Raw genomic sequence first — 23,371 nt, 5'->3', positions numbered from 1 at the left:
ATATATATATATATATATATAAAACAAAATCAATAGTAATGCAATGACTAATTTCTGCAAAAGAATATGTCTCAGATTGTTAATTGAACTACTTACTTTCAATTCTCGAATTTGAAGCATAAATTTTTTAGCATAATGAGCTTGTTTCAATATTATTTTTATTTTTCTTAAAAATCAGTGACAACACTACTTTTAATACGTATTACACTCCGCCTATTATTTAAAAATACAGCTAAGTAATTAGCAATAAATACTACGCCCTAAGAAGTTCGCCAGTAGGCTTCGTTGTGCATGCGAACGAGAGAGGTTAACAGCAGCGAGATATCTACAGTGAATACTGAGAACCACGCAAGGTCCGAGTGTGAAATATCGTAACGATGTGTTAAAATGAACTAACGTGCAGCGCACGTATCTCCCGCGACAACAACCCGCTCCGTAAAGCCCACGCTTCGAGGATACATTCGTCAGTGCAACAAAAGTATGAACCGGGTCTATACCGCGGCACTTTAGAGTATTGGCAACAAAATATCGCTTCTTGAATTAAAAAAATAACAGATGATATTAATTATTTGCAATAATATTTTTTACTTCATCAGCAATCCGAGTCCTTTTTGTTCAATTCAAGTTTTGTATCGTTTTAAGCTTTTAAAAAAATCTAGAAAAATTTAAAGTTTTTTTTTTTTCCAGTATCTCTATTACATTATCAAATAATTTTTTACATTTTTTTAAGAAAAAGAACCGAACATTCCTTTATTTCGGAAAAATTTTAAAGTAAAATTTCGCTTGTACCAAAAGAGACTCAGATTGCAGACGGAGGGTTAAAATATCCCGCTATTCGTCGCACAGGTATATTTAACCGAACACACACAATTGGTAGAAAATAGAAAGTGTAGCGTGGAAAACGTGTTCGTGAGAAAGAAAGCGATGACAATCCGATGACTATCTTGCAGTACAAAAACAGTAGCTCGCCTCTGCGATTTCATCCGATATATCGTGTTGTACCTCGAGACACCCGTGTAATTTACCGGTTTTAGCAAAGCTGCCTGGTTAACTATTTCGTTCCCGGGCGAGACAGGTTTCCGCGAGAAAGAGAACCATCGGAAGACATCGAGATGGGACACCAGGAAACTCATAGTAATCGCGTACAGCATAGTCATAAATTATCCGGCGCGACCGCGACTAAAACGAATTGACCTTCGAGGTCGCGCCATAGAGTGCCGCCGCGACGGGACTAAAGCCAACCCCTCCTCGCCGGGTCACTGTTAATTATTCTCGTGCGTTAGGACTTTAAGAAATTTCACCGAGGTGGGAATTTTTCCACGATCCCGCGAGCGAGATTAGAAGCGGATCGGGAAAGTTGCGTAACACATCTAGGTATCGATATCTAGGAATCGATTCAGCCCATCCATTTCCGGAACACACAGCGGAAAACAACAATATGACGCTTCCGCGCTATGTATTGTCCGAAATGTATGTGACCTAAAGATCCATCAGCGAGAGTTCTCTCACGTGTGAACACGCGTGAGTTAACGCGCACTCAATACAGAAAAGTCGAAATGCGAGAGGAAAAACTGGCTGGTTATAATGTACTAAAATATCAACAATCGTAAAATTTAATAGGCGCGAAATTGCTCCATTATGCATCGATATATTATTAATTACACATCGAAAAAAAACATCACTGTTTGCGAACAGCGTTGCGTTACTCTCCGCTACACGGAGATAATATTTCAAATTAAACAATTTAGTACGACGTCTGTATCCGCTACATCGACGCTACATTCAACTTTCCCGTTCACGCTCTTTTCCTCTTATTCTCGATAGATCGAATCCCACGGTTTTTCGAGCGGTCCGCTGGAAGCCGGATGCGGGTGCAAACGCGTTCATTTCTTCCGCTTCTACTCAGCAGCTCTACAAGGCTAGCCGAGTCACGTTCACTTTGCCGAAGCGAAGCGAGCGAGTTTCCCTGTACGCCTATGCGTACGATCGTACACATAGTCGTACGATCGTATGTTCACATCCGGAGTCGCTTAATACATCAGTTTAAACTAACGCTTAATAAACGATCAAGCCCGGTTCTACGCATTGCGCAGCCCGTCATTACGCGCAACGATAAACCTCGTCGTTTCTTTGTCTGTCTTTGTCTTTTTTCATTCGTTTCCAATTTTTCTCCCGCGTAGCGAGAGATTTCAACGAGACGTTGAACGGAGGATGACTCTATTTTTCCGCCACGTGCGAATCTCCTTAGGATTCTAATAATCTTGTTGAGTGATTTTTAATAACACTACGATGTGATATCTCTCTCGTTTGTAAAGTAAAAAAAATTGCTTTGATTTTTTACTTTCTGTTATAAATAAGTTGTATATCGTGTATTCAATGTGATTACTTGGAATAATTGTTGAATTTTCCAATGGGAATTATTATAAAAGTGTATCTCTAATTATGAAGCTCAAAGAAGCTAAACATTCTAAGTAAAATCAACGTGCAAGGCTGTCGTTTGTCTGAAAAATGTACGGCACAAAATCACGACGTACGCGACTTATTGTCCGTGACTTAGTGTCGTCATTAATTATTTACAACTTGCCGCGACGATTTATTGTCATCTAGTTTATTGCTAGCAGATAATGATAATTGTAATTGACCTCAACGGCCTTTAAAGATCGCGAGTGACTTAGACAGATCAAGACTGTCGTAGCGACACGCCGCTAATGCGATCATTATCGACTACTACAGCCCTGTTGTTGAATCGTAACTTTTCTAAATTCGCTGAAAGTTGTGCGCGTGACTAGCAAGACTGGTTGCACGACGAGATAATTTAAGTTGGAGTCACTTCAAAGCGAGTAACTATCCGTTTACTCAACAACTCTCGGAGCGGTCGCATTTTTTTCATTTCACTTTACACCAATGAAGGAAACGATACATTATATCTAAAATAATTGCAATCACTTTGCAATACATGTATGCGCAACAAAATAATCAATTATCGATTATCAATTATCTAATCAATCAGAATGAAATAACGATACTTTCAAAAAGCACAACTCTACATGAAAAATTCGCATAGCAAGACAGGGTGACTTTTAAAATAACAAATTTAAAAAATTTATTAAAACAATTTTATTTGCTTAATAAATAAAATAGTTGAGGAAGGCGGTATAAAAATAACTAATTAAACTTATAAATTTTTAAACTTATAAATTAATAGAATAAATAGAGTAAGAATGAATTTTCGCGAAACCAAATCGAAAATCTTGTCACGAATAGAACGAAGATTTTATCGTTTAAGCGGAAACATGGGCTAGCAAGATAGAGATTTTGATTTACATAACGAAAAGCTAAGCCAAAATCGAGAATAATGTGCATTTCACTTTTACATGCAATAAATTGAGCTTGATACCAGAATTAAATTCAATTCAAGAGAAAATCGATTAATTACATTACACAATGCATAATATAATTAAAAATTATAAGACTACTTATTAATTATTCATAAATTTCGCTTCGTGATCCGTATCGATCAAAATTTAGCAAGAAATTCACCGATAGCGAGATGAATTAATATACAGTTTTCTAAATTGCACGAATAAATGTTGCAACGTACATAAGACATGTGATTAGGATTGCACGAGTATGGCAAAGAGCGTTACAATTAATGTCATTAATGTGGAAAAAGTTAAGCGATTAAGACGAATTGAAATAAATCACAAACGTTCATCGGGGGGGAACGTTTGCAAAATTTTGACGACCGGACCTATTCGCCTGGACAAAGCCTCGTAGTAAAGTAGTGTTATTTTTCATTGAAGCGAGACGGTCCTCCACAATTAATTCTCGCGTAAGATATATCGCGACATGAGAATAATAACCGTCCATCGGCGACCTTTAAAGGCCGGATCGTGCGCACAGCCACGAGAGCGCGAGAGAGCAGAAGCGAGAAGAGGCAGGAAGAGATTACTGTCGCGTACGTTAACACGATCAACGCGACGTCAGCAGCAACCAGTGCGGTCGTTGCTGGATCTCCTCTCGGCCGCTGTAAACCCGCTCCCCGTAAGTTATGCGCAACCGGGAGGGCCTTGCGCGCCATTAAAGCGGGTTATGCCCATTTCAAGTGGAAAATCATAAGCACCGCAAATACGCCGTCATTACTGCGGACGGCGCGCTACGAGCTCGCCACTTACTTTGTAATCATGACTAATGCATAATGTAGTAGCGACCGCGCCGCACACGCTCCTCTCTCTCTCTCTCTCTCTGTCTATGCACGCGACTCCGTGTGTGCACGCGTGCGTACACCCACGCGTGAGCGCGCATACGCACGCCCGTGCGATTCCGTTGGCCGTTGTATTCGGCGAGGATTGCCCTCGGATATAAAGGTGACGCTCTCTCTCTCTCTCTCGGGAAAGATTCGGGAGAAGAAGAGCGTGTTGCTGCGACACGTGGAATTGGATCTTGCGGTATAAACGCGTAACCAAGGGAAAAGCGTAAGTTTATTATTATTATGCGACCCTTACGAAATTCCAGATACAATTGTCTCCGTATTTGGCAATAATGAGGAAGATGAGTGACGTCATCGTCGAATATTATTCCTGTACGACACACCAATACTTATGGGGGAGATGTTAAAAACTATCGGAAACATCCGCCGGATCAGGTGACTATATACAAGCATCATAAGAGATAAGCTTCTATTGTAGCCGGTATATCGATATAAACTTTTCCTCTCGTTCCAGCGAGTCTGTCGATCGATAACGGCCACGGCTGCTAGTGAACCACGTCTTTGTCCCTTCGATGCGTAACCTTGGTCGTGCGGAGAATGGTCGAAACAGCTGTTTCAAGTGGGAGGCCTCTCGCAAAAACACAATGGCGTTCACGTGAGGCGCAAGCGTTTATTAGCCGACGTGGCTCAGGGGAAAACGGGAGGACGAGTAGCGATTTATGGTCAGCAACGTAAGTAGCAGCGGCACCAGCAACGGCCGAGAGCGAGTCCGGCAATAGCTGGACTCGCCATGGCGCGGCCCGAAGGTCGCGTGACGTCGATACGATTGCGTCTCATTAGGAGTCACAGTGTGTTCGACTTTACGTAGGAACGCGATGCCTGCGCGCCGACGCATTCCTGCAACTAATTAGCTCCCAGTTGTATTTGTTTCGGAGCCTTCGCTGTGTGCAGCGGCGGGAGGAAGGATCCATTGCTTTTCAGACTCCGCTTCATCCTCACGTGTCCATCTACACAACTTTTCGCATGTATCAAGTACGTATCTCAGCATGATTTATGGGTTTCGTTCATTTTGCTACTTCTTTTTCCTCCGCTTCTTCTACAGAAACTCCATAGCCAGAAAATAATGGATCTATAATTTCTGTAGAATAATTTTCCATTGGAGACCTGCGTCCAATTCATATATAAGACGAATAAAAAACCAATGTGTTCCCGTTAGCGAGAGACATCCCGAGGAACCAGCGTACTTATGCATATGTATGTATACGTCATCTCTGTACGTCGACGCGTGTAAACGCTTATTTCACAACCAGATAATTCTCATCGCGATTTCCACGGAGAGAACAACACACACAGATGTATGTGTCGCGCTATATCTTTTATCTTCTGTTTTTATGATCCACCTATGCTATCCCCTCTTCTCGTCTCCGTCTCTTCTCCTTTGACGCGCGGTGCGCGGTCTTTTATGGTCGCTCGCCAAGATACCGCAGCAATGATGACACTGTACGTCCGTCAGGGTCACGCACCTGCAAGCAGGTCAGGTTGCGCGACACTACGCTCAGCTGTATCGAAAAAATATGAGCTGTATATTAGCATTAATTTATATGCGCAGCGTGACGCTTCTTAAAAAGTACTATTTGGACATTCAATAATTTTCAATCGATGGCATCTACAACTAGCTATCTATTAACTAACTTTTTTGACTCTTTTAATTAAATAATTAAAATTATTATTTCGCTCATATATTTCACATATATATTTAACATATCCCTATAATACGGAAAGAGATAAATGTCAATTTGTTTCATTTCAAATTGATTACTTGATGTTACAAATTATATCTTACGATCGCGAATTTTTCTACGCTCTAAAAAATGCTCTCAAAAATAAAAAGAGGATCGGATAACGCTTTCTCGCTTTCTTCGCAATTCGTCCTCTCTGTATTTGGTTCTCGCGTTTCTTTCAAAGTCGGAACGTCCGACACGAGGATCCGGAGACCGGGGGTACAAGAAGAAGATATTCTTCCTGCGGTTCGCCGCTCGTTTCTGCCGGTGGCAACGGGCGAACGGTGACCTCCGTACCCCCCCACGGGAGCGAGAAAGATAGAGGGACTCAAGAAGAGAGCACATGCCGAGAAAGGGGCAGGAGGGACAGGAAGAGAAAAGAGAAAGAGAGAGGGAGTCGAGGTGCGTTCCTGCGTGACGTAGCTTTCGCAGGCCATCACGCATATGTTACCCTCCGCGAGGGACACGTACGCGCTTACAATACGATCCGCGGGGTCATTCCACCGAGTCCTCTCGGACACCTCTTCAGCTTCACCGTCGCCGCCATCGTCCCCGTTGTCGTGAACTTTGTTCCACGTTTCTCATTCCCTCGATTGGCATTCTTTCCAAGCGCATTTCCTTTCCTAAAAAAACGTATCCGCAATGCGTACGCATTTGTTTCTATGCACTTATTTATTTCACAGGGGAAACCTCCTACTTAAATATATTTTTAAAAATATATTTTTTCTTTAAACTTCGATCTCTCTTTCCCACTCTCCTTTTCTTTCGAACAACTTTGAAAGTTATAAAACACTGAGCGCAGCGTTTTTGTTGGATTTGTTGGAGAACTTGATATGTTCGAAATGACAAATCAATTCTATGGAAACTTGTATGATTCTCTGCCCCCCCCCCCTCTCTCTCTCTCTCTCTCTCTCTCAAAAAAAAATAACGCGAATAAAATTTAACAAGTAAATCTATTCTTTTAACGTTAGCGTGCGTTGTTCCACGTAAAAAATTAAAATATTCTCACGTACAGAAAAGATTGCTTAGTTTTTCTCTCGCAACAAGGAGAATGCTGATGCGATAAATCGAATTTACATGTCGAACACGCGGTGGAAATCTTCTATACGCAATTGCATCGAGTCGTACGTCCTGGCACCGTTTCTCTCGGTGTCTCTCTCGCTGTCTTTTTTCTTCCCGGACACGTACGTTTAACAAGAGAGCGAAGCAGGTTGCGGGCGGATGACAAACAAAGAGCGCCGTGACCTCGTCGCCTTGTGCGCGAGGTGCGATTAGCGCGAACGAGTCTCTCGCGCGTGCGAGCGAGCAAGTGAGCGAGCGAGCGAACAAGTCGTCAGGTCGGTCGCGCGAAAGATGTGGGAGGAAGGCAAAAGAGAAGGAAGCAACGAAGGAAGGAAGAAGTCGGATACGTAAGCCGACCAAAGGTCGAGTTGCCTGATCACGAGTCATCTCGGTTGCGACAACTTGCGCTGTTGCTTATTTTTGTGTCCCGCTTCCTCCAATCTCGCTATGCATATAAAAGCAAAATATCAAGGTATCTTCTATATGAAAATTTCAATTTCACAGGAAGATTATTGTATTGTATTGTAAAATCTACAGTACGTTTATAAATTATAAAGATGCTGTTATCAAATTTTGTATAAATTTTCTACGCTGTTTCAACGTTGTCTGCTAAAAATTTATTATCGTTGAATGCTTGCAAAAATTTAAAGTGAAAAGAAGATAGAGAGAGAGAGAGAGAGAGAGAGAAAGAGGAGGGGGGAGATATTATTAATATTAATAGCTTATATTAGTGTCGATTATTTATGAGAACTGACTGAAATCGATATATCTAAACACGTAAACAACGATGAATGTGTTTTTGACAAGCAGATAAAACACATCGCGCACGAATAAAACACGCGCGCGATCAGCGATTAATGTTAGATTATCTATCCTGCGAAGTCACCCAGAAGGTTAGAGCGTGACGAACAAGAAGAACAAGAAAAGAAGCGACGGACTGGAAGCGGGTACTTTACTCGATCAAAGGTCGCGCCTCGTGCATAACTTGCCGTGGCATCGATAAACGAGTTCCCTGTCTGCTCTTTCCATTTTCGCACGTGGAGATGGCATTTCGCCATATGGCGGATGAACAAGGCACATGTAGAATTAACGTAAAAAATTTTATTGACAAATAGATGGATAACAAATAACAAGGCTATTAAATTCCTATTATTCTCTCTCGCTGAGAAATATAGGTTTTGACAAAGAAGTGGAAAGAAGAAGATAGGAGCAGTGGAGCTATAATGAGACCAAAAGATAAACGGTTAAATGCAATCGAAGAAGGCTTTGCGTGCGGAGGCTACGAAGTCAAAGTTAGCTACGCGATGTGACGGGAATCTAGCGGTGATAATCGTCCCTATCGCGAGCGATTATGGCACGTTAATTAACGTGTTCTCGCAGCATCATCAGTTTGATTTCTTTTCTCTCAGTTGTATGTACTATACACGCCGCTAATTGCCACGTGGCGCAGGTGACTGAAAGAACGGAACATCCCGACAATGAGGCTGAACAGGTTGCCGGCGGATAGCAGCGAGCTTGACTACTGCCGTACGAGCAGCGATTAGCACAGGCGACTCTTTCGTATTTAACATCGTCGAAGAAAAAGAAAACTTGAGGAAAAGCATGCGCGAATGCATTCGTATCGAGTCTACTAAATCACTTTATTTCTAAATCCCACGACAAGAAGTGCGGTGACTTCGCACAACAAGGTAGTTATGAAGTAACTCGACACATTTCTCTCTCTCTCTCTCTCTCTCTCTCTCTCTCTCTCTCTCTCTTTCTCTCTCTCTACACACAGATTAATATAATCCATCGTCCTTGAATATTATACAAAAATTGCAGTTTTATGAAATCGCGGTGCAAGAGATTCGCAGATTTTTGTGGAGGACTGTACGCTACCGAGTCCCGGCAAGCAGTTAGCATTAGGCACGATGACGAAGAAGGCCAGGGACTCGGCGAGATGATAGCGAGCGCGTTCGCTGACGGCTCGCATCGGTCACACCGCAGGTGACTCGTCGCGGTCTAAGCTTAGCCTTTGCCCGACCCACGTACCTGATTCTATCCGGTGTCCTTCTCCGTCATCTCAAACTCCCGTTTTCTCTCTCGTGCGGAACGCGAGAGAGATAGCTCTGCGAGCGCTGCCAAACAATAAAATTTGAATTCTTTACTTTTGTTAGAAAAATTTTTCGTATTTTTCTTAAAAATCCTTATCCGCGTAATCGCTCGTTTCAGAACAGAAATTATGCATACAAATTTCTAATTGTAAAAAAATCTTACGGTATTGTACAAGAACAGGAACAAAAAATGCAGATAGACTATTGTTAATAAAGAAAAAGCAAACTTTTTTACATATGCGAGAATTCGTTTTTCGTTTTTTCTTCTTTCTGTATTTTTATTATAAATTCACGCGAAACGCTGATTGCGCCGAGGCTGAATGTATCGCATATAAATTCCCCGGTTGATACGGGAAAATGCGCTGCGCGCTCCGCCGTTCGAACGTTGGCGAACGTCACCGAAGGACCTGCGACCTCTGTAAAGTTAATGATACGCGCGAGTGGATGATCCTTATATAGAGAGCGACGGCAAAGCTGGCCGCGTGTGCGCTCGTCAGCACGCATCATTTCGAGTGATGTATTACTCACCGAGTGTCATCGGAAAACGGTTATGTGACCCTGGACTAACTCCCGACGGTCATACACTCGCGGCCACCTCGCGCGGATCGCGCGCATTTCGCTTCGCCATCGGAGTATACATTTCGCTTCGTCAGCGCTCGCGGCCGGATCACAATTGATCGTCCGCGGCCGCCTCGCGAACGATCGCGCGCCAGCTCAGCCCTGCGGAGAGAGCTTTATCTATCGCGCGCGCGAGAGAATAAATAAAGCCGAACGGTACAACATGTGTCCTTCACATCCCGGAATTTTTATCCGCAGATATGAAGGATGTCGGGGATGTCGCCTTAAAGGGGCTCTTAACGAAGCCATAATATACGCCACAGCCGTAGACAAAATAACGTAACGGCAATTACGAATAACCGGTTCCTTTGTATAATTTTACAATCCCCGCTCGCGACTTTTAGATCTGCCGTAATTAACGTTGCATTGATTATCCAGCTGTGTAATAGTTTAATGGAAAATATTCTCTCTTAAGGAAAAAAAAAAAAAAAAAAAAAAAATCAGGCATTTATACCACTATGATCGTTAACATGTTAGAACGTGATTTAATGTAGAAAACATAGCGTGCATTATTTTAATTTTTTAAAATTATTGTTTGTCAAAATATAATTTTCATAGGAATTGTTTAAAAAAAAATTAAAAAAGTTAAATCTAGACTCGGGATTGGTTGAGATGGCATAATTTCGAATGGAAGAAAAACACTCTTTTCGTCGGAGATGCATCTTGCGGACCGTAGCCATATTCCGAAAAGCGTGACTGATCCTGCCGATTACAGTTTCGTTCGGCGATATCGTAGCCTAGCTAATTAATTGCGAGCATGTCGCGCATCCATTCACTTCTCGAACGGGCGGGATATGGAGGGGGGGGGGGGGGAAGTACTGTACGTGCGGCACCATCGTAAAACGACGGACCACCCACGACAAGTCACGTCGACAAACGTAAACAACCATTTATCGTATCACCGAAGTCGTTAGGCTTCTCAGTTAGCTAAATTCAAGATTTCATGATTATGTTTTAAAATCACTTATTGTCGATACAATAACAACAATGTTGTGATATTAACCGCAAGATATACGAGTGATTTTTCTAATTTTTTTGCATAATTTTATTGAAATAGACACATGAAATTTTTATTATTTTTTTTTAAGAGTTGGACTACTTTCAAGAGATCGTTATTATATAATATTTCACATAGTCTTTTCGTCAAAGTGCTCAATGTCATGTTCGAGACTCACGTTTGAGTCGAGGTCGATGAGGTAAAAAAAGACAGATTTGCAAATTGAGTGCTCCTGTAACGTGTGGGCGTGTAGATAACTGCAGAAGCGACCAAATCGATTTATTGTGTCGAAATCACACAGGCCTCGATTCGTAAAATAAATCAGGCGTAGCAAAGTGGAAAGACTGGTTTCTTTCGTAAGATTTCGGATATACACCCGGTATAAAAGTTACCTGGAGCCGAGTCTCGAAATTCCCCCTGACCCGAGAAGAAGAGAGGTCCAAAGGTCGACGAGCCAGGAATGTGTCGAGAGACTAGATTATACTTCGCTAATGAACTTCTATATCTTCGACCGTGCCGTGGTCCAGGTAATGCTCGAGGATGAGGAAAATCAGGACCATCGCCTCGGCGCTTGTTTTCTATTACAAGGGTCGGACAAATAAAAGCCTAAGTGCGAGAGACTAACCAATAAGTTTTCGAATTCCAGCGACCACTCACTTTTTACCTTCGCCCGTCGCACATGAGAAGAGTTCTCGATTTTTTTCATGATACGAGGACTCAAAAGAAAAATCGGTAGGTCGGTAAACTCGTAATTATAAGTTGGATAAAAAGAAATGACAGCTACTAATAGATCATTTAGATAAAGCTTCTCTATCGGGACTACAAGAGATTAATCATTTCTAAGAATTTTTTCTAGTTCACAATGTTTAGGAATCAATTGATAATGCAAAATGTTTTTAAAATAATATAGTTTTAATTTAAATAAAGTTCATCCACGCAAATAAATTTTTCATTCAGTAAGATTAAACGATCGAAAAGTACACTATGAAGCGAATGCTTGATAAGAAACCCGTTAATCGATGAATTTCAACGCGATACAATCATCAATATTATTTTTAATTACGGCAATGACGCAAGCTGTTTCATTATAGATACAGCAACGACGCTTCATCAGATATAAGTATCTAATACCAGTGTGATCGCGACTTTTGATATCGAGAGTTGATATCTACCGGAATGTGCCGGCCACTCTGTTCAAATACATACGACTTATGTATATTTAATGTCAAACCAGCAATAGATCTAACATGAAGTGCATAAAATTTAAAAGTGTTCAGGATCGCTTACAGAACTTACAGAACTTACTCTGTCTTAGTTAACGAGTCAGAAAAGATGAAGAGCCGTTACATAATGCGGATTCCCTCTCGATGCGAGCGAGAAAAATTGTGTGCGAGAGAATCTCCAGACTAGGCACTAGGCAAATGAAAGCGCGAGCAATTAAATTCTCACTAGAAGCCAGACATGTGTAACCGCGTGTCTGACGCGGCGGTCACGGTGATCGCGACCTCGAGATCGTTGATATCGCGCATTACGCGACAAATCGCCGGCCTTCGTATGCAACAACTCTCGGCCGTAACGAGAGATTTGCCGATTCGACCATTGTATCGGTGCATCGAGCCGCGTTAACCGCGTTCCAAGGCTCAACAACGTGGAATTTATTACCAGGACGCGGATGCGAGCATCAGAGGTCGCGGGAAAAGACACGCGTTTATCAACAAATAGATTAAGCTTGTCGAACAGATAAATAAAATTCATTTATAATTACATTTAAAAAAGAAATTCAATAACCTTAAAGACCTTAGGTTATTAAATTATTTTCACTCCTAACTGCAAATGTCAATTCAAATGAAATTGATTCAGACAATTTCAGCAACGTACCCAAATTCGCTTGACATGTTTCAACTTGTTTAATAAAAAAACGAAAATCTTTGGAAATTTACCGACTTGGTTGGAAATCTAACGAATTCAACAGCAGTTAAAGAAATTATTATTATATATCCTTTCGTGCGAATAATTAATCTTTCTTATAGGAATACTTTTCTCATCGTGCAACCTACTCGCCGCATTTCCTATCACCTTTGTCCTCTGTGATTTTGTGAGAGGAGACTGCCGAAGAAGAACGTTTTCGCTCAGTTATGTCTCGTCACGATGATCTGCCGACAGATACTGCCGCGTGCCTTGACACGTAACAATGCATGCGTGAATTAATAGCGTCCGCTGACGCGCTCGTACTTCTCTTCTCGCTTATATAAAGATTCACATCTTCATCGCAAATTTTATCGGAAACGCACAAAGTGACATTGGCATCTCCATTTCTGAACTTTGTTATCACAAATTAAAAACTTGACTGCAGAGATCAGACGTGTGTTTTTTTTTTTTTAAATCACATTTTAATTGGAAATCGTGTAAAATTTTATAAAATTTTCTCAAATACAAAAGTAAAAACAGCAGATTTATTTATTTTCAACTACCTAGTATTTACGAAATGTCTGCGCTATTCTGGGAACGTAATCGTACAATTTTCTCGCAAATTCGATGCGTTCAACTCGTCGTCGTAGAGATTCCGCGAACCAGAACGTCATTCCATGAGTTATTAGAAGTAATTGCTGTCTTGAAAGAGTCTACAAGGAATGAGGGAGATGAATATGAGAGAAAAATAAAAAAAAGAAGTAACATCGCCCTCGTGACGAGAATCAAACCTTTCAAGAATGGAAGTGGCGAGAGAGAGAGAGAGAGAGAGAGAGAGAGAGAGACAACAGGTGAGGTAGAGAGAGAGCACACGGTGAAAACACGAAAGGTTAGCGCTTCAATAAATTCTGACGATCGGGATGAACGTGCCGCGGCTCCTCGATCGATCTCGTTGTCGATCCTCCGATCCGCGGCTAGTAAAACGACACCGGCGAATGACGGAATGCACTGAAACGCGATATTAATGTTATGTTGGCGTGGCTCGTATTGCTCGAGATAATTGGCTCACGTCGCAAATGCAGTAATTAACGTTACGACCACATTAAACATGTCAAACGTTACGGAACAACTGTATAACAGAAAGGCGATTGAAAGCGTCCGCCTCTCGCACAATTTATCATTGATCTCGATGATCCTCCTCTAGTCTTGAATCTCTCGTAATTAGATGATTATCGTGTGCTACCGATCGTAACATTTAATGCACGTCGATTCCACGAATTTTATGTGTTTACAGCACACACTTAACTAGAATTACATATCTTCTACCCTTCTATAACCCGCATAATATTTCTTAAATATCAAGGCACGACTGAATTTACTAATCCGTATCATTGGATTAATCAATAATCGTGGAATATTTCGCCGTTACGTTTTTATGTACGCAAAACGCGTACAAGAGGGTTCCTCGTTGGAAAAAAGGAAAGAAAAAAATTCGCGAAACAGCCACGTTAAAGCGCGAAAGGTCAACGCTCCTATAAATCTCTCAGCCTACGTGTCTTTAGGCGCTGCACTTTCAGCAGACGGGGTTTCATTTTAGATTTCCTCGCGATCGAGGCACACCAAAGTGTGAGAATTCCTCGGGGTACGCGGCCCGACAAATGCAGTAATTCGAGACAGAAATACGGCTATCGACGTATATACCGCCGAACTTCGTCGTTGCGATCGGATCGTGGTGAGTATATGTAATGTACCTTGAGCACGATTTCCACGAGAGGAGCGAGCGCTCGAGCGGTTCTCTCGCATCTCCGTGCAAAAACGTTCTGCTTACCTGTAACAGAAGTAACAACAAAACTGGTTAACGTTTTGATCGTTTTACGAAAAAAAAAAAAAAATATTTACGAAAACCTGGTATTATCTCCGTTTATTTCGTTTTAAATTACATTATCAATGCAGCTCGTAAAAAGTAAAATCTCGATTTCTTCAATGGAGGAGACGTTAAAACCCCAAAAATTTATAATATTTTATAAGTCACGTAATTACACGTGTAAAAAAAATTAAAATTAATTAATTGATAAAGCATGCGATTGAAATTTAGTGAGTAACCGATTCATCACGGCCATATAACAACAGATAACACAGAAAATAATAATAATAAGTCGCGACCTTTACGAACCTTTACGAACAGCGATACGATTGAAATGGTATATTTATTAGGCCAAGTACGAGAAATTGCGTAGGCGATACAATGTGTGGGGTGTAGCTCGCTTCTGGCACGGTGATCAAATTAATCAATAATCAATAATAATTTAGCTAGTATACCAATCGAACCGAATGACATATTTATTTACGATTCGGTCGATTTAGCATTTCGCCAGTGATTGATAAGTGATACGCCATCTTTCCTTTACTTCTCGTGACTCGTGTTTCTAACAATACATTATTATAGTATAACTTAATCCAATCCTTGTGTCGAGTGAGGTAGTAAAGTAACTTGATGAAAATTAAATCTTAATGTACATTGAGATAATTATTATTGGCTGTCGCAATTCAATCATTACAAGAAGCGCAATGTCTGCTTTTTAAATTATTAAAAGTCTTTCGACTCTATATAGTCGGAGCAGATTCACGCTGACACGAATGACGACTTGCACGACGGTCACGTGGGCAGGACACAATGCAGGGTGCGGCTTCACCTCTGACACACCGGGGTCTCGACCTATTCCCGTATACGCGGCCCAGGATATATCATTGTGCTGAGGGCTCAACGTAGCGCCCAACCCACGTGCAACGCCAACACGCAACGGAGGAACTCTAAGCTCCGAACCTCGTTGGAATTTCACCGCTTCGGGAATACGATTGGGAGGCGCGCGCGCGCGCGCGCGCGCGCGACGTATGCGCCTGTGTCTCTCGCGGAGAAAAGCGATATTGTCTGACGCGGCGGGTCGTACGCGAGAAATTTACGGGGTTTATGAGCGGTATCGCGACACACAATCATGTTTCATTCGATAGAATCGTGGCTGGATAACATGATGCCGAATGTCAAACTTGGAAAAATTCATTTCAATGGAACAACGTTCGATAATGATACACGTCTGTGAAGATATCTTATGTCAAAAGCCAACAAGAATCCACATTTTAAATGAGACACGCGAAAAAAAGGACACACGTACAACTATCCATGTATACGCAATTTTACATTGCAGATTTACAATTCGCACGTTTGCAAGACGAGATCATCATTTCGACGTATCTTTCTACCATATACTCGTCAACTCAATTTTAGTTCGGAACCGACAGGATTGTCGTTGTCTATCGTTGTGTCTATCTTTGTCCTTCGCTCCGTTCTTTTTATAAAGATTGATCCATCCAAACGCGATGTTCGAGAGGAGTGGTAGTTTGTTTCGCGTGTTCAGATAGTTTGCAAGGAAACCCCGACCATTTCGTCGAAATTTTGTCTCTTCGTATCGTATCTCGAGTGCAGGATGTCCTATTGTCTCTATCCCGCCTTCACCCACACTTTCTACGAAGTTAACAGGTCCGAAAGTGGCGTCCACGTGAAGACTCGTGCGTTTGCGGACGCCCACGACTTCTCATATCTTACGAATGAAGACATTTACGACAATTCCCGCACGAGATATTCTCCCTTCTCTACACACACACACACACACACACACACACACACACACACACACACACACACACACACACACACACACACACACACACACACACACACACACACACACACACACACACATATCTGCGTATCTCCCGATGCACAATGCACTCACCCGATGTCATTCTCTTGCTTGCATCTTTCCCGCGACTTTATTCGATTTAGAAATACGCTTTCTCAAAATAATCAGCTTCTTCGGTAACTTGACAATAAATAAAACGTTAAAAAACGTTTTACTTTATTATAAAAAGTTATTATATCTTGTTGTTTTAATAATAAAATTAAATAATGTAATTTAAATATAAATAATATAATATAAATAGCATGATTTATAATAAGACGATCATAATAAATTAATAATAAAGAATAGACTATTCAAGAAGATTAGATATTTTTAGACAAAAAGGATTTAAAAATTTGTTATGTATATGCACTGTCGGTTTAAAATAGAAAATATATTTCTCTCAAATGTAAAAATATCGTTTGAGATGTAATTGATATCGTTTTGAGATGTAATAATATTTAGATAGGAACATATTACATAATAAATAATATATCGCGTAACAGAGATAAAATATTTCCAAATTGCTACATTTCTGAATTATGAGAAATGTACTGATACTTTTTTTCTCTCTCTATTACTAAATCTTCTTTTTCAAATCATTTTATTTTCTTTTGATAAAGACAGATGAATACGTCGGACACTTTTATAAAGTCGATATTGAGCGAAACAAAAGTCTGAAAATCAAAGGAAACGTGGGAAACGCCTAAGGCGATAAAAATAGATTCTAATGCATTACAGTATTCATGAATAAGATATTCAATTGTGAATTATTTACTCAATGTGCAATGAATGCAATACTCAAATGCAGCCATTGTTCTATACATAACATAATATATAATTATAGATATCGCAATATATACAAACAATATACAACAAAATAAAAATAATATATTAAAGAATAAAAAAAAAGCATAAGTTTTAATGAAACACCTTATCAGAAAAAAATATTATCTTTTAATGTATCAATGAGGATTGAATAACATAATATTGTTAAATATAACATAGACGTAATCAAGTATCTTTAAATTTTCAAAACATCAAAACTATTAAATTATTTATCATTTGTAATGATAATCGTGTGAAAAAAAGGATTTGTATTAAGTGAATTATTTATTTTTCGTTACAAGAGAACGTCTTCACGAAAGTGCACTCTTCAAGGCTCTTTGCAATCCTGTTCACACATCATGGCCTCTCCCTCATACGGAGGATTTGCATTTTAAAAAAAGAACACGGCATTCTATCGAGAGATACGTGAGGGTAAGCTTTAAGTAAGCGTCACGGTCGTTGGTCTATGAACCATGCTGGACCAATGGTCACCGAACGAGAGTTTGCGTCAGGGTCGAGTCGTTGCTTATTTACGCACGCTGCATTCTCGAGAACAATCGCATAGGCCAAGCTATTAAAGCTTTGACCTCTGTGTAATTATGCCAGAGATCAACAAAGTGATCCGTTTATAAGGAAATCGCGCGAAGAATAATTCTACGTGAAAGCTTGCTTCTCGTCAGTTTACATCACAATACGTATGCTTGTCGCTTGTTATCAGATCTGCGCATGCATGTAACAAAATTACTGTTATTCGAATACAAGATACATCTCGGTAAAGTAGCCGATGTTTCAGGCAAAAAGATTTGTCATCAAATCAATTTCGAATCAATTTTCACTACTGCGAAAGAGAGAAATACAAAATATTACCTACCACAGTCTGCACACGCCAGTTTCAATATTCTGCATCGAAGGAAAGATCTTATTAATCGGTGTTTAAATGATTTCTCGATTTTGATGGAGGAAAAAATCATGAAAAAGTCAGAAAAATTTCGTGCTTGTACAAAAAAAAAAGTATTCAGCGAAAGCTGATAGTTGAGAAAAAGCGAGCTGATAGTTGAGAAAAGTTAGTTAGCCATTTCACGATGCCACGTTTTACTCTACTACGATTATGTAGTCGTCATTGAAAACTGCTGTTATCTGCAAAAACACGCGACCACTGATCATGCCTTTTGTACGAATAAAAACGTCCGTATCTTTGCTTCGGACTTGACGTGTTTTCCGCGAGGCGAAAGAGGAGACGCGGCGAGGTCTATCTCTTCGTCTTAGTGCAATCAGTGAATGAAAAAAATCTTCAGTGAGAAGAGATACGTGCCTATCGCGCTAACAGATACGCAGCAGCGTGCAGATTAGACCGTTTCGAGAAAGGAACGCGCCTGCGATACGCGCGAGCACGTATGCCGCTTCTCGCGAGGCGGCACGTCGCGGTGCAAAAGTCAGAGGTGACGCGTCACCGAGGAAGGTGACGACGAAGCCTCCACGGCCGGAGATGGCGTTGTGCAATCTAACACAGCCAAACGGCGAAAACGACTGCACACACAAAACCGGCATTTCTGATATGACGACGAAGAGGAGCCACCGGTGGCCCGGTCGGTGACGCTTCTCTTCTTTTTCGCTTGTCCGCTTCGCTTCACGACCACAGATTTTATTTGCCAGCAGGAATCGGAGTTACCGATATACCACACCGCGCTATTATATAATATAGCTTACGTAAGCCACCTACCTACGTTTTACAGCCGCTTTTGTTGGAACGAAGCTATTTACAATTTATTAATAATACACATTTCTATCTCTGATAAGAAGTCTCGAGTCTCAATTGCGAATTTAACGTATCAATTAAATGTTGTATGCACAAATATAAAATAAGTATTAGGCATTAAAGATCCTGTCTGTCGAATATTATTCGTTAGTAGTATCTGCTGCTTATATATGCCGTTAAAATATTTTTCGCCTGTTACATTGAATTGGTTATAAAATAAATACGTAGCGTAACAAATCTAATTTAGATTTTATACTGTTTCAACTCTATTGCAAATGCTAAAAAGTTTTTATTTACAAAGATTACAATGTTTTGTAATAAAACTAATATTAACATTGTATGATATAAAATAATATACATAAAATAATGTTTCCTATTTTTTTTCCTCTAAAAATAGATATTTTATAATTTTAAATGTACCTGTAATAAATTTGTATCGCTTCAGAACTATCTTTGTTTTTGTAGCATTACATCTGGCATAGGTATAAAGTAGGTCGGCCAGTATATTTAAACCACCCTAAGTAAACACTCAAACTGTCTCAGCTTATTTATTCGTGGACATGAATGACGAAGAATGACTTATAATAATCCCCGTTACGAAGAATCATGGTTCCTACGAGAAATGTGTCTGAACATATGCGAATCATAAACACACCTGTGGACACACGCATGCAGAGACAAGTGCACTGAATTAATCATCGCGAGTTATTCGCGAAATAAATACGCAGAGATTCTTATGTGTCCGCCGATAAGCGAAACACCCGAAATTCGTTTCGCGCACACCTCAGCTGTGACGCTACATTTCTTCAGCGACACGGAAGAAGCAAGACCGCCGCGGTACTTAGGAAAGATCGTAAAACGATAATGTACGAAACATTGCCAACTGTTGCGGAACGATCCGTGCTCATGGCACATTAACCCTTTTGCGAAACATAAAATTCGTTAGCCTTACTTTATATATTCGTTTTTACCAAATGTAATCGCTGGGTTTATCCAGTATTTCTCAGTATCTTGACAAAAATTCCAAATGTTGTTATTTCTATATCTTATGTGTAATATCTCTGATCATTAATATTAATTAAGCCGTAAACGTAAACAAGTGCGATTATAAATGCACAATGTGAAAATATTATAGGCGATTCGCTAGTTACTCGAATGAGGGCAATTGTCGAATGTAGTTACTAGCTACCGTGCCAGTCACCAGGAGATTGTGGGCTCTAACCCCTGTTCTATAAGTAGCTGTGTTGCATAATGTATTATATAAAACTCTTTAGACGTACTTAGTCTACATTGTGTCGGGGTATTATAGTTCGCAACTGTCGGTGAACTGCTGATTTACAGCAAGAGCCAACACGCAGGTCGATGGTATTCGTATTGCCTCCGCACTGCCTCCGTTTCCAATCGATCCTCGATTCCGCGACGATCATGATACGGCTCCATAATTAATTTATCGCTTAATTTATCGAATCTCTCATTGTCGATCGTTCGCAATTCGATAGTTGCGCTTGCGCTCATTCGTGACGATTCCCGGTCTATACTTCATTTCAAGTAAATCGCACTTTATTGAGGTAAGATCTTCGAGATGAATTTTAGATGACCTACACGCGATACATCGCTGTAACTAATTTCGCCCTGTTCAAAGGAAAAAAGATGCATTATGCACCTACTATGCGCCTACACAAATTGCAAATGTATCTCATGTGAATATAATCAAAATTTTGTATACAGGATACAGATGTCGGTATAATTTTAAAAAGCAAAAGAAACAAGCGGAAGAGATTTTGTATTAATAGATAATTATTTTTTTAACCGTCTTATATCACGACAGTTCATTTATCATGTTCATGGCTGTTCGATTCAAATCTTAGAAGGCTTAATTTAAAAAGAAGATTTAATTGATTGATTTAATTAAAATTACTCAAGATGGCCAAATCAATTTTAAAGAGATAATCGATTCTTGTGTGTGCGTAGGTTCTATTTTTTTCTATCAGACTTGTTCCATTTTGTATCCTGTAGAGCTGAGAACCGCTGACCCGCATAGAACGCGAGGCGGACCGGTTCGGGTCATGAGGAGGAGATTTCTCGTTCTGAGGTCGACATCTTCCACGAGCTTACGAATGAACGAATGGGCCTCTTTCTTCAACCTCGGCCCTTCATGCGCTTAAGACGACGTCTCTTCGGGGAATATCGAAAAAAGAAATCGACTTGAACGTAAGAACGAACGAAAAAGTGGATCAACGAGAAACAAGTAAAAAGAGAGGACGTTCATCGCGAAATGACGTTGACATCGATATGCCTTTAGGTGTCAAACCAGAAGATCAAGATAGGAATGCCGGTGTCACCTTTCTCATAACTTCACGCACATGCAGATCATCTTGTAAATTGATATTGAAGGATTAATATATCTTTCGTGATCCTCTTGGGAAACCTTCAACCAGTTGGCAACACGTTTCATTGGTATTTGTGATCGGAATGCGTTAGAGAGGAAAGCGAAAGCAAATACTGATAAAGACTAAAATTTGAATCTTTATATTTTCAACGTTTTGAACCTTTAATGATACAAAAATGCAAAAAATATTACGTATAATCATTTTAAATTTGAATAGCACATCTTAGATACTTAAAAGATAACACTTTTCATATTATTTTATAAGAAATTTTTATATTAAAGCAACAAGGGAAAAGGAAGAAATGGAAGGAAGAAATTAGATGATGAGTGCAAAATATGAATATTTTTCATCGGAATTTGAAATAAGATGTGTGAAAGACGTTGCCACCACGTTTCTGCACACACATTCCATATTTCCACTGACTCATCGAACTTACCTATTTACCCAACCCGAATCTCAGAGCCGCGAGATCACCCAGGCTGCGGGCCAAGAACGAATAGATTTCAACGTTCAACAAACCCGACGCGGCGCGGCGCGGCGCGGCGCAAAATGCTCCGAGAGATAATTGAATCGCTCCGAGTCACCGTCAAAATATCCGACAACGTACGAATTACCGGGCTCTGCGATTAGCTTTCTCAGTCCAATTACGGCCAGGCGCCCCGTTGCCCGAAATTCCGCCAACCGAGACGCGGCACGCAAGCGTACACGCATGCATGCATCGTCGTACGACGATCGACGTGCCGCGGAGCATTACCAGCTACTTTGGACGATCGTTAGTCCCATTTTTTCAGGTCCACAGGTCGCGCCTGGGCCCCGCGGTGGGCAGATTCGAGCTCCGTCCGTTTCTCTTTCCTCTCGAGAAAGGCCACGTGACCTCACGGAGCATAGACGCAACCGCAGGCTTCCAGGTTCAAACCCGGCGGTGTGTGTGTGCGGCGTGGGTAGGTCTCCTGTACGCCTCGGGCCCCGGCATCGGTGTGCGTGTGACGTCTCGTAAGGCGATGGAATGCGCCCGTCCTCCTGGATCCGGATGGATGGCTTTGTCTTCGCGATCTGACATCTCGTTCCAAAGGATCGACCGCACGGCCGCGCGCCGGTGCACTATCGATCCCGTATCCTTGAACGACGATCCCGCATCCGGACTAATCTGCTCTAATCGAATTCCTTCGACCGTTCGGCGGTTTCTGCGAGATCGCGATAAACGAAGTGTCGTCGCTCATTAGTGCTTTCGCGCTGCTCCGAGGGAAAGTAATTATGTAATTGAAGTGTTTTTCCTCGCAACGCTTAATTAATTAAATTTACTTTCGCTGCTCACTGATTATTCTTTCAAATAATCCGATTCTTCTAAAAGATATAAAAATACTCAAGTTTCATAACTCAAAATAATAAATAATTTCACCGTTTTATTTGTCGTTAAGTTACACGTGCAAATTTGTCGCGCAAAGCCTTTCAGAAATTTGCTGACTGACAGCAAAAGAGCAAAGTTCAGCGAAACAATAAAAATGCAGAGCTAATCGCCGTGAACACGTGTTTTATCGCGTTCTCTCGCGCTATCGGCGCGAGCATGTCGCAGTATATTTTTTCGTGAAGCACTAAAGCACGTAGAACTGTTCACAAAGCTGATAAAACCGTTCTCGGATGATCGTAAATTATCACGTAAAACGACTAATTGTAAATTGTTCTCGCTTCGTTCGCGTCACATTCTCCTGTCATCGGTGATGTGAAGAAGGTAGCCAGTGAAGATGAAATTGAATTATGAAATCAATTAAGAATATCGATTTGATCACCGCGGAAAATGATTGGAGACTACCACTCGAAGTGTTGCGTCGTAATGATCGATGATGATCTTCAGCCACATCTCCGTAAGATTCATTCGAAACTTATCGATGGGATTATATTTCCTTCACAACTAAGAATTTGTCCTATTGCTTAATTATCATATATTTATCAATATTTTAAATATAATTTTAATTATTTTAAGTACTGAAAAT

The 23,371-nt window shown here is 40.7% G+C and overlaps 1 protein-coding gene and 2 long non-coding RNA genes across 12 annotated transcripts in view; 1 reads left to right on the top strand and 2 right to left on the bottom strand.

Moving 5' to 3' along the window:
- Positions 1 to 23,371, bottom strand: part of LOC105428644 (SAM-motif ubiquitously expressed punctatedly localized protein) — a 218,295-nt gene that overhangs the window by 56,321 nt on the left and 138,603 nt on the right. For 2 of the 9 annotated variants that reach the window (XM_089077224.1, XM_089077225.1), the window contains exon 2: positions 14,421 to 14,497. The exons of 6 other annotated variants lie outside the window; for them this stretch is intronic. In XM_089077224.1, coding sequence (XP_088933350.1) covers positions 14,421 to 14,472 — 52 coding nt within the window. In that variant the 5' untranslated portion in view covers positions 14,473 to 14,497. Of the gene's footprint in view, positions 1 to 9,674; positions 10,096 to 14,420; positions 14,498 to 23,371 lie in introns of those variants that run through there. One more of the 9 variants, XM_089077227.1, reaches the window with a different exon arrangement.
- Positions 3,103 to 9,668, bottom strand: LOC148936695 (uncharacterized). The gene is made up of 3 exons (XR_016139357.1): positions 9,382 to 9,668; positions 9,085 to 9,170; positions 3,103 to 5,769 (listed from the first exon to the last, which is right to left on the bottom strand). It is a non-coding gene; the product is annotated as an uncharacterized LOC148936695 (long non-coding RNA).
- LOC148936696 (uncharacterized) lies at positions 4,168 to 8,584 on the top strand. Of its 2 annotated transcripts, XR_016139356.1 has the most exons (5): positions 4,345 to 4,448; positions 4,516 to 4,645; positions 4,725 to 5,242; positions 5,313 to 5,464; positions 8,504 to 8,584. It is a non-coding gene; the product is annotated as an uncharacterized LOC148936696 (long non-coding RNA). The 2 variants fall into 2 exon arrangements; XR_016139355.1 differs by lacking the exon at positions 8,504 to 8,584 and having other exon boundaries at positions 4,168 to 4,448; positions 5,355 to 5,455.

This window comes from Pogonomyrmex barbatus, unplaced genomic scaffold, assembly GCF_055798465.1.
Source record: "Pogonomyrmex barbatus isolate J1 unplaced genomic scaffold, ASM5579846v1 scaffold2, whole genome shotgun sequence".
Taxonomy (NCBI): domain Eukaryota; kingdom Metazoa; phylum Arthropoda; class Insecta; order Hymenoptera; family Formicidae; genus Pogonomyrmex; species Pogonomyrmex barbatus.
This window is presented reverse-complemented; position numbering and strand designations above follow the sequence as displayed.